The sequence below is a fragment of the Trichomycterus rosablanca genome, chromosome 2 (assembly GCF_030014385.1).
Source record: "Trichomycterus rosablanca isolate fTriRos1 chromosome 2, fTriRos1.hap1, whole genome shotgun sequence".
In the NCBI taxonomy this organism is placed as follows: domain Eukaryota; kingdom Metazoa; phylum Chordata; class Actinopteri; order Siluriformes; family Trichomycteridae; genus Trichomycterus; species Trichomycterus rosablanca.
Genome location: NC_085989.1, coordinates 11,443,982 through 11,456,097, shown reverse-complemented (window position 1 = coordinate 11,456,097; position 12,116 = coordinate 11,443,982). Strand labels below are relative to the sequence as shown.

Sequence of the window (12,116 nt, the reverse complement as noted above, 5' to 3'; positions counted from 1 at the left end):
AGCAGGGGCTGCAGTCGCACCAGTTATGAGGACCTATGATCCCTGAACAACAGCCAATCGTTGTTCATACAGCCGCCCAGCCTAGTCGGAAAGGCAGAGCTGAGATTCGATACGATGTATTCGAAACCCCAACTCTGGTGAGCTAGCGTACTTTACCGCTGCACCACCTGAGCGGCGCAACTGGTCAAAATTTACGGAAGCATTAAACCTGCTCTTTCCTAAAAGTCCTAAAGGAAAATGTCTGGTCATCAGTTTGTGATCTTAAGATCAAGCGTATTTGGATTTTGCAACAATTCAAAGCACAAAATTAAGTTCACCTCTGAATGACTTAAAGAAAGAACTCGAGGAAAGAAATTAGTGACTAATTTAAACCCATGACTAGCTAAATGAAGATAATTCTGTATATTATTCCTTATCAACATGCTATATTTTATTACTGGTATTATGATTCACTTACTGATATGCCCCATGGTGTAAATCTAAGAGCATATGTGCATTATTTGTGTCTTCTTTAGGCTCATTTGTGATTATGATTTTATAGATTCTGTTATCTGGGGTTCATCTGTCTTGCTCCTTCCACAGAATATAAAACACAACTCATCCTTTTATGGCACCAAACTGTTATTGCATGCGGTATGCTGGGTAAAATTACACACACATTCACTGTAATACCGTATTACTATGCCGGGATTGCAGCATTCATTAGAAAAACAGTTTGTTCTGCAGTAGGTTAATAAATGCTGATTAGGCTTTTTTCACTTTAGCAGTTTAATGTTTGGCATTGTAAATGCACCGGTGTTTGTGTTACTACCAGGAGTGAAATCTCGCCAACTATTAAAACAAATGACTAATGAAAGATGGACCGGGTATTGAAGAGATGCCGTATCAGCAGTCGCCTGGTTAGAGAGTGCCTCGCTGAATTTCTTGGCGTGTACGTTTTGATAGTAAGTCTATATTATTTATTCATTTATGCATTATTTGCTTACTCTGACTTCTTTCTTAGCACAAATCTGCATGAAATAATTATTTATTTTTCTTGCTTATCCAAGCACACCTATTGACTTTTTTTTGTACAAGATTTTCTTCTAAACTGCTTCTCATCTCGTTCTACCTAAAGTACACTTTGGGATTTATTTATCACAGACCTGTCTTACTCGACAGACACTGCAGGCTTTAAGACTTTGAACCTTCACACATGCAGATGACAAAAAGAAAGCTCAAAAGGTCTTTGGCCTGCAAGTCACATCTAGATTAATGATCTACTATAAGAATACAACATGAAAACAAACATATTGCCAATAAATAAAAGTCTCGGCTGAGCAAATAATGATTCATGTTTATTATTAAGACAAATGGGTACACCATCTGGAAATATTATACAAAATGTACTGTACATATTTTATTATTACATTCCAGTTTATATTCAAAAACAATAGAAAGAATTCACAAAGTTGAATCAGTTCATCTGGACACAACGTAGAGATACGTTTCGTCACTCATCCAAGTGACTTCTTCAGTCTGAGCTGGTGGTGAATACCCCAACCTTATATCACATAGATGGCCTTTTTGAATCCCCGTTCAAATCAGCGTTCCTCCTTGTCAAGGATCTGCACATCTTCATCATTAAATGAGTTCGCCCAACATAGAAGGTTAACCTTTTCTGGCCAGGACTCTGTAGTTAACTCTCACCCCCAAGCCAGCGGCCACTCATTTAATGATAAAGATGTGTAGATCCTTGACGAGGAGGAAAGCTGGTTTGAATGGGTAGTCAAAGAGGCCATCTGTGAAAATGGAGCTATACCCCAATCATATGTGAAAGGTGCACATGGCCAATGTAATTAATGGTCATTGTGATTTGCATATGGACTTGATCACCGGTCCCATTGTTATACAATAATACCTAATAGTCGTTATGTATTTCTCTGCATAACGTCAGTCGTCAACTGCATATAAGGTTGGGGTTATTCACCACCAGCTCAGACTGAAGAAGTCACTTGGATGAGTGACGAAACATATCTCTACAACAAACTTTGTGCCCAGATGAACTGATTCAACTTGGTGGATTTGTGTACCTGGATTATTGAGCATGCATCAAGAGAATAGAAAGAATTCTGTAGCATCCATCCAAGAAAAGGTTTCTTTGTTGTTTTGTTTAAGGTTTTATTAGAATAAAATCCAACAAATTATTTATTTTTATTGCTCAAATTACTTCCTAAATCAACTGCCTGACTTTGAAAGGTTTGAATTTAATCAGCTTGAATTGTGCATAAGATAAAAAGTGCATAAGGTACAAATGCAGGTCCAGACACGAGAGCAAACAATACTGTAGTGATTGTAATCTTTGTATTATTGTTACATTGAAAGCAGCACAAAGAAAAGAAAGTGGAATATAAATAGCATTATACCGTACCATCTGCATTGATTTTTGGAAATAAGTTTTGACAGTGACTCAGGAATGACAATCTCTAGCAATACCAAAGACTGATATGATGATCATAGACAAGAATTATCTACCCTTCCTGCCATAAACGATAACCATGATGTAAGCACGACATAAAACAACTAATCATATTGGATTTAATGAACAAAGGAGGTCATACCTTCAATGTGTAAGGTCATACACACTTATCAGCCATAACATTAAAACCACCTCCTTGTTTCTACACTCACTGTCCATTTTATCAGCTCCACTTACTATATAGAAGCACTTTGTAGCTCTACAGTTACTGACTGTAGTCCATCTGTTTCTCTGCATGCTTTGTTATCCCCCTTTCATGCTGTTCTTCAATGGTCAGGACCACTACAGAGCAGATATTATTTAGGTGGTTTATTATTTAGCCCTGCAGTGACACTGACATGGTGGTGGTGTGTTAGTGTGTGTTGTGCTGGTATGAGTGGATCAGACACAGCAGCGCTGTTGGAGTTTTTAAATACAGCGTCCACTCTATTAGACACTCCTACCTAGTCGGTCCACCTTGTAGATGTAAAGTCAGAGACTGCTGTTGTTGATTTTGGTCATCTTAGACCTTCATCGGTGGTCACAGGGCGCTGTTGGCTGGATAATGTGAGGTGAGGTCTTTAAAACTTCAATCAGCATTTCTGTGTCTTATCCACTCATACCAGCACAACACACACTAACACACCACCACAATGTCAGTGTCACTGCGGTGCTGAGAATGATCCACCACCCAAATAATACCTACTCCGTAGTGGTCCTGGGAGAGTCCTGACCATTGAGGATATGAGCATTATGTGCATATTAAGTGAAATCACTGTTTCTTTTTTTCTCTCTGCAGTTGTTTGGCTGTGGCTCTGTTGCTCAGGTGACAACTTCAGAAAACACTAAGGGAGAATATCTGTCAATTAATATTGGATTTGCTCTGGGCACTACATTTGGAATCTATGTGTCGAAAGGAGTATCAGGTAAGACTGGGTTTATACACTACTGTTTTTCATACGACACTGAATTGTTTTGATTGTTAGACGTTTTGATGCATTACTTAACTAGTGATAACTAGTAGTTTTAATAAACCAGGACAGATTAAGAGCACAGTAGGTATTGCCAGTGTCATAACATCCCAGGAGCATAAATTGGGCCCTCTAATACCCAATAAATGCCTTGATAGGCATTCTTTTTTTTTTTTTTTGCATATTATCCTTTTTATCCCAATCTAGTCATATCAAGTTACCCAATTGTATTTCCTCTACTGCTGCAGTCCCCTATCCTGACCGAGGAGGGCAGTAACTAAAACATACCCCCTTTAGTGCTTGTAGAGTAGCCAACCTCTTCCAGGTTTACACAGGGATCAGTATCATGTATGGAGAGTCATGCACACTGCTCTCTATTAATCCCCGTAGAGGACAGTAGAGGGCATAATTGCAGCAGCAATAAGGATTCTCTTTGGCCCTCCCTTCTTCAAATATAACCAATCATGTCTGTGTAGGCACTGAGCAAGCTGATAGCAGAGCTGAGATTTAAACTGGAGCTGGGGATCTCATCAGTGGTGGGCTAGCATGTTTCACTTCTTGCATGATACATGTCACCATGTCAAAAATGATCTTAAACTGGTTCCATGAATGGGACAACAGGTTTAGTGTAATTGTAATGGTTTCTAACAACTTGTGAAGTCCCATGAAAAATAGAATGCCTTTATTTGTCATAAATACATATACACATGTACAGTACAACAAAATTCTTTCTTCACATATCCCAGCTTGTTTGGAGGCTGGGGTCAGAGCGCAGGGTCAGCCGTTGTACGGCACCCCTGGACTTGAGAGGGTTAAGGGCCTTGCTCAAGGGCCCAACACTGGCTGCATGGCAGAGCTGAGATTTGAATTCTCAACCTTTCAATTGATAGCCCAAAGCTCTACTCACTAGGCTACCACTGTCCCAAGTTGAGGCAGTATTTTTGTGGTATAATTGTCAAAACAATATGTATGATCCTACAAGTTTAAATAAACAATAATATAAAATCAAGAGAAAATTGAAATACCTAAGGGTACTACATTTTTCTGTTCAAATGGAAGAAGATGCATACTTTCTCCTAGAGATGAAAGTAAATACAAATCAGTCCAAGAACAACAGCAAACATCCTTGTGAAAATGCTGAAAGAAACCGGTAATACAGTTAAATGTGTCTTATATCAACATGACCAGAAAGACCAGCTGCACATGGGGACAAAGATGTTACTCTGTCCTCGGTCCAATCAAACAAATATGGAACTGATGTATAGAGGAAAAATGGGAAGGCTTACAAGCCAAATAACACCATCCCAACCATACAGCACAAAGGTGGCATCATAATGTGTGGGGTTCCTTGCTACAGGAGGGACTTGTGCACTTCACAAAATAGATGTTATGAGAACGGAAAATTATATGGTGTTATTGAAGCAACTTATTAAGACATCAGCCAGGAAGTTAAAGCTGGGGCACAAATAGGTGTTTTAAATGGACAATGACCCCAAGCTTATCTCCAAAGTTGTGGGGAAATGGCTTAAGGACAATGAAGTGAATGTAATGAAGAGGCCATCACAAAGAACTGACCTCAGTCCAAATAGTGCATAAAAGTTTCTGCACTTATAGATTTTTGTTGTAAACAGGTAGGGAGGGATGAGTAGTAATTAGTCGTGGCTGAGAGACTGAGAGAGAGCTTATATTGTGGATTTAGTGCCGTCTGATTTTCACCTCTTTGGACCGCTCAAAGAAGCTTTAAGGGGAAGATGATTTTCATGTGATGATGTGAAAGCAGAGGTGCATCAGTGGCTATGCCCTGAACCGAAAACATTGTTGCTGACGGCATTAAAAAGTCGGTACGATACTGGGAAAAAATGCATCTGAAGGTGACTAGATAGGTAATCCTTAACAAATAGAGTTTTAAAAAAAAGGGTGGAAACGTCTAGAAAAACCTATATATACTGGTGCTGGTCATAAAATGAGAATATCATGAAAAAGTTGATTTATTTCAGTAATTCCATTCAAAAAGTGAAACTTGTATATTATATTCATTCATTACACACAGACTGATATATTTCAAATGTTTATTTCTTTTAATGTTGATGATTATAACTGACAACTAATGAAAACCCCAAATTCAGTATCTCAGAAAATTAGAATATTACTTAAGATCAATACAAAAAAAGGATTTTTAGAAATGTTGGCCAACTGAAAAGTATGAAGATGAAAAGTATGAGCATGTACAGCACTCAATACTTAGTTGGGGCTCCTTTTGCCTGGATTACTGCAGCAATGCGGCGTGGCATGGAGTCCATCAGTCTGTGGCACTGCTCAGGTGTTATGAGAGCCCAGGTTGCTCTGATAGTGGCCTTCAGCTCTTCTGAATTGTTGGGTCTGGCGTATCGCATCGTCCTCTTCACAATACCCCATAGATTTTCTATGGGGTTAAGGTCAGGCGAGTTTGCTGGCCAATTAAGAACAGGGATACCATGGTCCTTAAACCAGGTGCTGGTAGCTTTGGCACTGTGTGCAGGTGCCAAGTCCTGTTGGAAAATGAAATATGCATCTCCATAAAGTTGGTCAGCAGCAAGAAGCATGAAGTGCTCTAAAACTTCCTGGTAGACGGCTGCGTTGACCTTGGACCTCAGAAAACACAGTGGACCAACACCAGCAGATGACATGGCACTCCAAACCATCACTGACTGTGGAAACTTTACACTGGACCTCAAGCAATGTGCATTCTGTGCCTCTCCTCTCTTCCTCCAGACTCTGGGACCTTGATTTCCAAAGGTAATGCAAAATTGACTTTCATCAGAGAACATAACTTTGGACCACTCAGCAGCAGTCCTTTTTGTCTTTAGCCCAGGCGAGACGCTTCTGACGCTGTCTCTTGTTCAAGAGTGGCTTGACACAAGGAATGCGACAGCTGAAACCCATGTCTTGCATACGTCTGTGCGTGGTGGTTCTTGAAGCACTGACTCCAGCTGCAGTCCATTCTTTGTGAATCTCCCCCACATTTTTGAATGGGTTTTGTTTCACAATCCTCTCCAGGGTGCGGTTATCCCTATTGCTTGTACACTTTTTTTCTACCACATCTTTTCTTTCCCTTCACCTCTCTATTAATGTGCTCGGACACAGAGCTCTGTGAACAGCCAGCCTCTTTAGCAATGACCTTTTGTGTCTTGCCCTCCTTGTGCAAGGTGTCAATGGTCGTCTTTTGGACAACTGTCAAGTCAGCAGTCTTCCCCATGATTGTGTAGCCTACAGAACTAGACTGAGAGACCATTTAAAGGCCTTTGCAGGTGTTTTGAGTTAATTAGCTGATTAGAGTGTGGCACCAGGTGTCTTCAATATTGTACCTTGTCACAATATTCTAATTTTCTGAGATAGTGAATTTGGGGTTTTCATTAGTTGTCAGTTATAATCATCAACATTAAAAGAAATAAACATTTGAAATATATCAGTCTGTGTTGTAATGAATGAATATAATATACAAGTTTCACTTTTTGAATGGAATTACTGAAATAAATCAACTTTTTCATGATATTCTAATTTTATGACCAGCACCAGTATACCTATACCTATATGTTTCCACACTTTTATATACATTTTTACTGTCACACTGCCTGCTGTTCCCGACGCAGCCACTCGCTAACGCTAGTGCTCGCTGACTACAATAACGCGGAGGACTTCAATTCCCAAGTCAGCGGGTGATCACGTGGCACATTCAGCCAATCAAGCAGCGCAGCGTTAAAAGTATACTAATTATCACACCTGTAACTAATTAAGAGATATGTCAGAGACTGATGCTAACCATGCTACCTTGTGAGGTATTGTCAGTTTTTTATTCTGTATTAAGCGGTTATCGTTTGCTTAAGTTGTTTTTGTGTATGACCATTTGCCCGTTTATTTCGACAACGTCTTGTGAACTTCTGTTTGTTATAGACAACTATTTGAATAACTGTTTGTACCTTGTATTGGTTTGTTAAACATCTTGTCATTATCCGCGAGCGTCTCACTTTTCTGTTCACGTGCGTAACATTTATAAATATTTTCAGTCAGATACATCACATTATTTCTACTAAGTGTGTTAGTGTAAAACATGCGAAATGAAAACACAAAAATTTCTTGTAGGTTTAACAGGCGAATACTTTGGAGCTGCGGGTGACATCCCACATCATTAAAAGTAATGCATGACTATTAACGTGTGGAAACGAGATACGCATGCGCGGACATGACTTAGAAAGATATTTTCTGATTTAAGTTATAACTTGAAGCATTTGCGCACACACACACACACATACATGTGTGTGTGTGTGTGTGTGTGTATATATATATATATATATATATATATATATATATATATATATATATATATATATATATATACATATACATATACATATATATATATATATATATATATATATATATATATATACATATACATATACATATATATATATTATATATATACTATATATACATACATACATACATACATACATACATACATACAGTATCAGAGTCAGAGTCAGAGAGGTTTTATTGTCATTTCAGCTACATACAAGTACATATTGAAACGAAACAGCGTTCCTCTAGGATCACGGTGTAACGGTACAAAAAGTGCAAGACAATACAAAACAGTGCAAATACAACAATAATACAAAAAATCCTATAATAAATAACTACAAAAGATATTCCTAATTATCCCTAATATAAACAAGTAATTAGAAGACAGGACTAAAGACAAGTGTTAGTACATGATGGTGAATAGATGGTACAATGGTTCATGAGGTAGTGACATGTTGTACATTAGCAGCGTAAAATTGGCAATGCAGATAAGATGCCTAAAAAGTAAATAAGGTGCAAAATACAAGTAAGGTGCAGAAATTATTGTGCATTTCCAGGAGGTGTGCAAAAATGCAAGTAACATAGTCAAAAATGCAAGTAACATAGTCAAAAATGCAAGTAACATAGTCAATACAGATCAGTGTGTGGCAGCAGAAAATTTCCGGAGGAAATTGTTACAGTACTGAGTTTAGGAGTCTGATTGCTTGTGGGATAAAACTGTTACACAGTCTGGTTGTGTTAGTCCGGATGCTGCGGTATCGTCTCCCAGACGGGAGCACAGTAAAAAGTCCATGTGATGGATGGGTTGGATCGTCCACAATGCTGAGAGCTTTGCGGATGCTGCGGGTGTTAAAAATGTCCGTGAGAGATGGAAGAGCGACCCCGATGATCTTTTCAGCTGTCCTCACTACTCGCTGGAGAGTCTTGCAGTCCGACGCAGTACAATTTCCGAACCAGACAGTGATGCAGCCGCTCAGGATGCTCTCGATTGTTCCTCTGTAGAACGTGGTGAGAATGGGGGGTTGCAGATGAGCTTTCCTCAGTCTTCTCAAAAAGTAGAGACGCTGCTGGGCTTTCTTGGTGATGGAACTGGTGTTAAGGGTCCAGGTGAGATTCTCCTCCAGATGAACACCGAGAAATTTGGTGCTCTTGACGATATATATATATATATATATATATATGTGTGTGCATCTTATCTTATCCCATATATTAAAGCATATTTCACTAGCACACCAGCGCCGAGATTCCGAACTCCTCTGTTCGAAACTCAGTGTTGCCAGCGTTCAGCTGGGCGCACATAATCTAAAGAAACTAAGATAATCAGTCCTGCAATGTTACTATTTGATATGCACAATTGCACATGGTACTGTCTGATTTGCACAATGCAGAATTGCACACTATACTACATTAAACAGGCAGTTGTAGCCTAGTGGTTAAGGTACTGGACTAGTAATCAGAAGGTTGCCGGTTCAATCCTCACCTCTGCCAGGTTGCAGCTGTTGGGCCCTTGAGCAAGGCCTTTAGCCCTCAATTGCTTAGATTGTATACTGTCACAACTGTAAGTCGCTTTGGATGAAAGCGTCTGCTAAATGCTGAAAATGTAAATGCATTTTACTTCAGCATTCAAAGCACTAGATTCACCTTCAGCATTTCATTTTTATGCATTTTGTTGTTTTTTACATTTTCCACCATAACAGGAAATAGCTTGGTCTATGTCTACAGCAGGGCACTAGGGCTGTGGTAGCTCATGGCAGGGTCAGAATGTTGCTGGTTGGAGTCCCACCACTGCCAAGTTTCCACTGTTGGGACCCTGAGCAAGGCCCTTCACCTTTAAATGCTTACTCTGTATTCACTCACAAGTGTAAGTCGCTTTGGATTAAATTGCCTGCTAAGGTGCTGTAAATATAGGTCTACTGTAACCAAGCCAATAATCACAATATATATGGGCTACTTACTGGGGGGTTTCTAATATGTAGATATGCTCAGTCTCTGTCTCTCTTAATATACTAATGTAAAACGATAACTATATTCTGCTTGCTAGTTTTGTATAACGTTGCGATTTGTCAGTTTTCCCATCTGATACTGATGGCTGACATCCCCCCACACCCAGCTAGATTTGCCCCTCTTCTCCAATGTTCAGTTTATGGCTATGGCTTTCCACTTCCACACACTCTTTTACATCATTTGCAGTTTATTTTATACAATATTATTGGGTAAAGAAGTTGCTCCTTGCTTTAGTCTGGCCTGTTTCCTAGTTTGTGCTCTTTAGCAATAATTATTTATTATATTTACACATATTATTTATCTAATATTGTTAAACAATTGTCCAACATTAAAATCATTATAACTAAGAATTTGCATTGTTTGAAAGATAAGTAAACACATTGTGTGTTTTTTGTTCTGTGTTAACTTAGGAGCTCACTTGAACCCGGCCGTTTCCCTTAGTCTGTGTTTCCTGGGCAGATTCTCCTGGACTCGACTTCCGTTTTACGTCTTCTCACAGACGTTTGGTGCCTTCCTGGCAGCAGCCACTGTCGCTCTGCAATATTACGGTAGGTGGAATGTTTGAAACTGTATCTTTATCCAAGGTCACAGAAATTAATATGGCTCTAATGCTTGTTTATACTGTATACTTGTAGAAGTCTAATGATGCATGTGTGCGCCTCTGCTTCTGTGTACAGATGCCATATTCCATTACAGTGGTGGCTACCTTACAGTAAATGATGCCAAGGCCACAGCTGGAATATTCTCAACTTACCCTGCAGAATACCTGAGTGTATGGGGAGGAATCGTAGATCAGGTGAGTCTTATGGAAAATAAAAGTAGCTCTGGTTTACAGTTAACTTTTCTTTCATTTTAAATGTGTTGGAAGGGGTTGAGGTCAGGGTATTACCATGCTACAGCAGAACCTACTATAGTAATGTATGAACTTAAAATGGCCCATTAGATGGTGAAACATACTTCATCATTACAATAAAGACATTCCTACTGCACCAGAGTTCAATGACTAACTGATCAGCCCCAACATTGAAACCACCTCCTTGTTTCTACACTCACTGTCCATTTTATCAGCTCCACTTACCATACAGAAGCACTTTGTAGTTCTACAATTACTGACTGTAGTCCACCTGTTTCTCTACATACTTTTTTAGCCTGCTTTCTCCCTGTTCTTCAATGGTCAGGACCACCACAAGACCATCACAGAGCAGATATTATTTAGGTGGTGGATCATTCTCAGCACTGCAGTGACAGTGACATGGTGGTGGTGTGTTAGTGTGTGTTGTGCTGGTATGAGTGGATCAGACACAGCAGCACTGCTGGAGTTTTTAAATACCGTGTCCACTCACTGTCCACTCTATTAGACACTCCTACCTAGTTGGTCCACTTTGTAGATGTAAAGTCAGAGACGATCGCTCATCTATTGCTGCTGTTTGAGTTGGTCATCCACTAGACCAGGGGTGCACAACATACGGCCCGCGGGCCAGATCCGGCCCGGCAAATGAAGTGCTGATGCATTTTTAAATAAATGATGCTGTCACTTTAAATTCACCGGGTAATTCCGTGAAATTGCGACTGAAAAGTAAATTATGTAAAACAAGTTACTTCAGCTGTACCATGTGTTTGTCCAAACCAAGTACGAGTAAAAAAAGAAAAGTGGATCTCGAGCATATGAAATTTAACCCTGAATGGACATACAAGTATTTTTTTTTTTATTAAACGGGCCATGGCGTTCTCTCATGTCTGCTGTGCTTGCCACATTAATCAGTTGGTGTCAGAAAGACGCTGCAGTATCTTCCACTGACCAACACATTTCTTCTAACTACCTGATTTTATGTAACTGTATTTAGGGCTGTGCGATTTTCACGATTAATTCTGTTAGTTAGAATTAACGTTTTCACATGATGTTAGAAATGTGACAATCGCGATTGTTTACATACTTTATATTTTAATTAAAATACCAACATGTCACGAGGCAGAAACTGAGCAGACGCTCGCGGAATATAAATCAAGGAAAGTTTAATATCAAATGGGCAAAAACAGTGTACAAATCCAGGTAGAGTCCAAAACCAGAGGATAAACAGACAGGCAGGAAACGGAAGACAACAAGGATCATACACGGTAATGGTTAGATTCAGAAATAAGGACACAAACACGATCGTCAAAACTTCATAATGAGACTAAAACAGAAGAGTTTAATTAAGATGCGCATGGAACTGAACACAGCTGAACTGAATCAAAACTCCGGAGACGGTGAGCACGATCAGGATTGGCTGACCGGGGATATGTGATAGTCACGTGACAGTCCGGGG

General features: G+C 39.5%; 1 protein-coding gene across 1 annotated transcript in view; it reads left to right on the top strand.

Annotated features, from left to right (window-relative positions):
- Positions 1 to 857: 857 nt before the first annotated feature.
- Positions 858 to 12,116, top strand: part of aqp10b (aquaporin 10b) — a 35,446-nt gene continuing 24,187 nt past the window's right edge. The window contains exons 1-4 of the mRNA XM_063011114.1: positions 858 to 944; positions 3,297 to 3,423; positions 10,221 to 10,358; positions 10,488 to 10,606. Of these exons, the coding sequence (XP_062867184.1) occupies positions 858 to 944; positions 3,297 to 3,423; positions 10,221 to 10,358; positions 10,488 to 10,606 (471 nt within the window). The remainder of the gene's footprint in view (positions 945 to 3,296; positions 3,424 to 10,220; positions 10,359 to 10,487; positions 10,607 to 12,116) is intronic.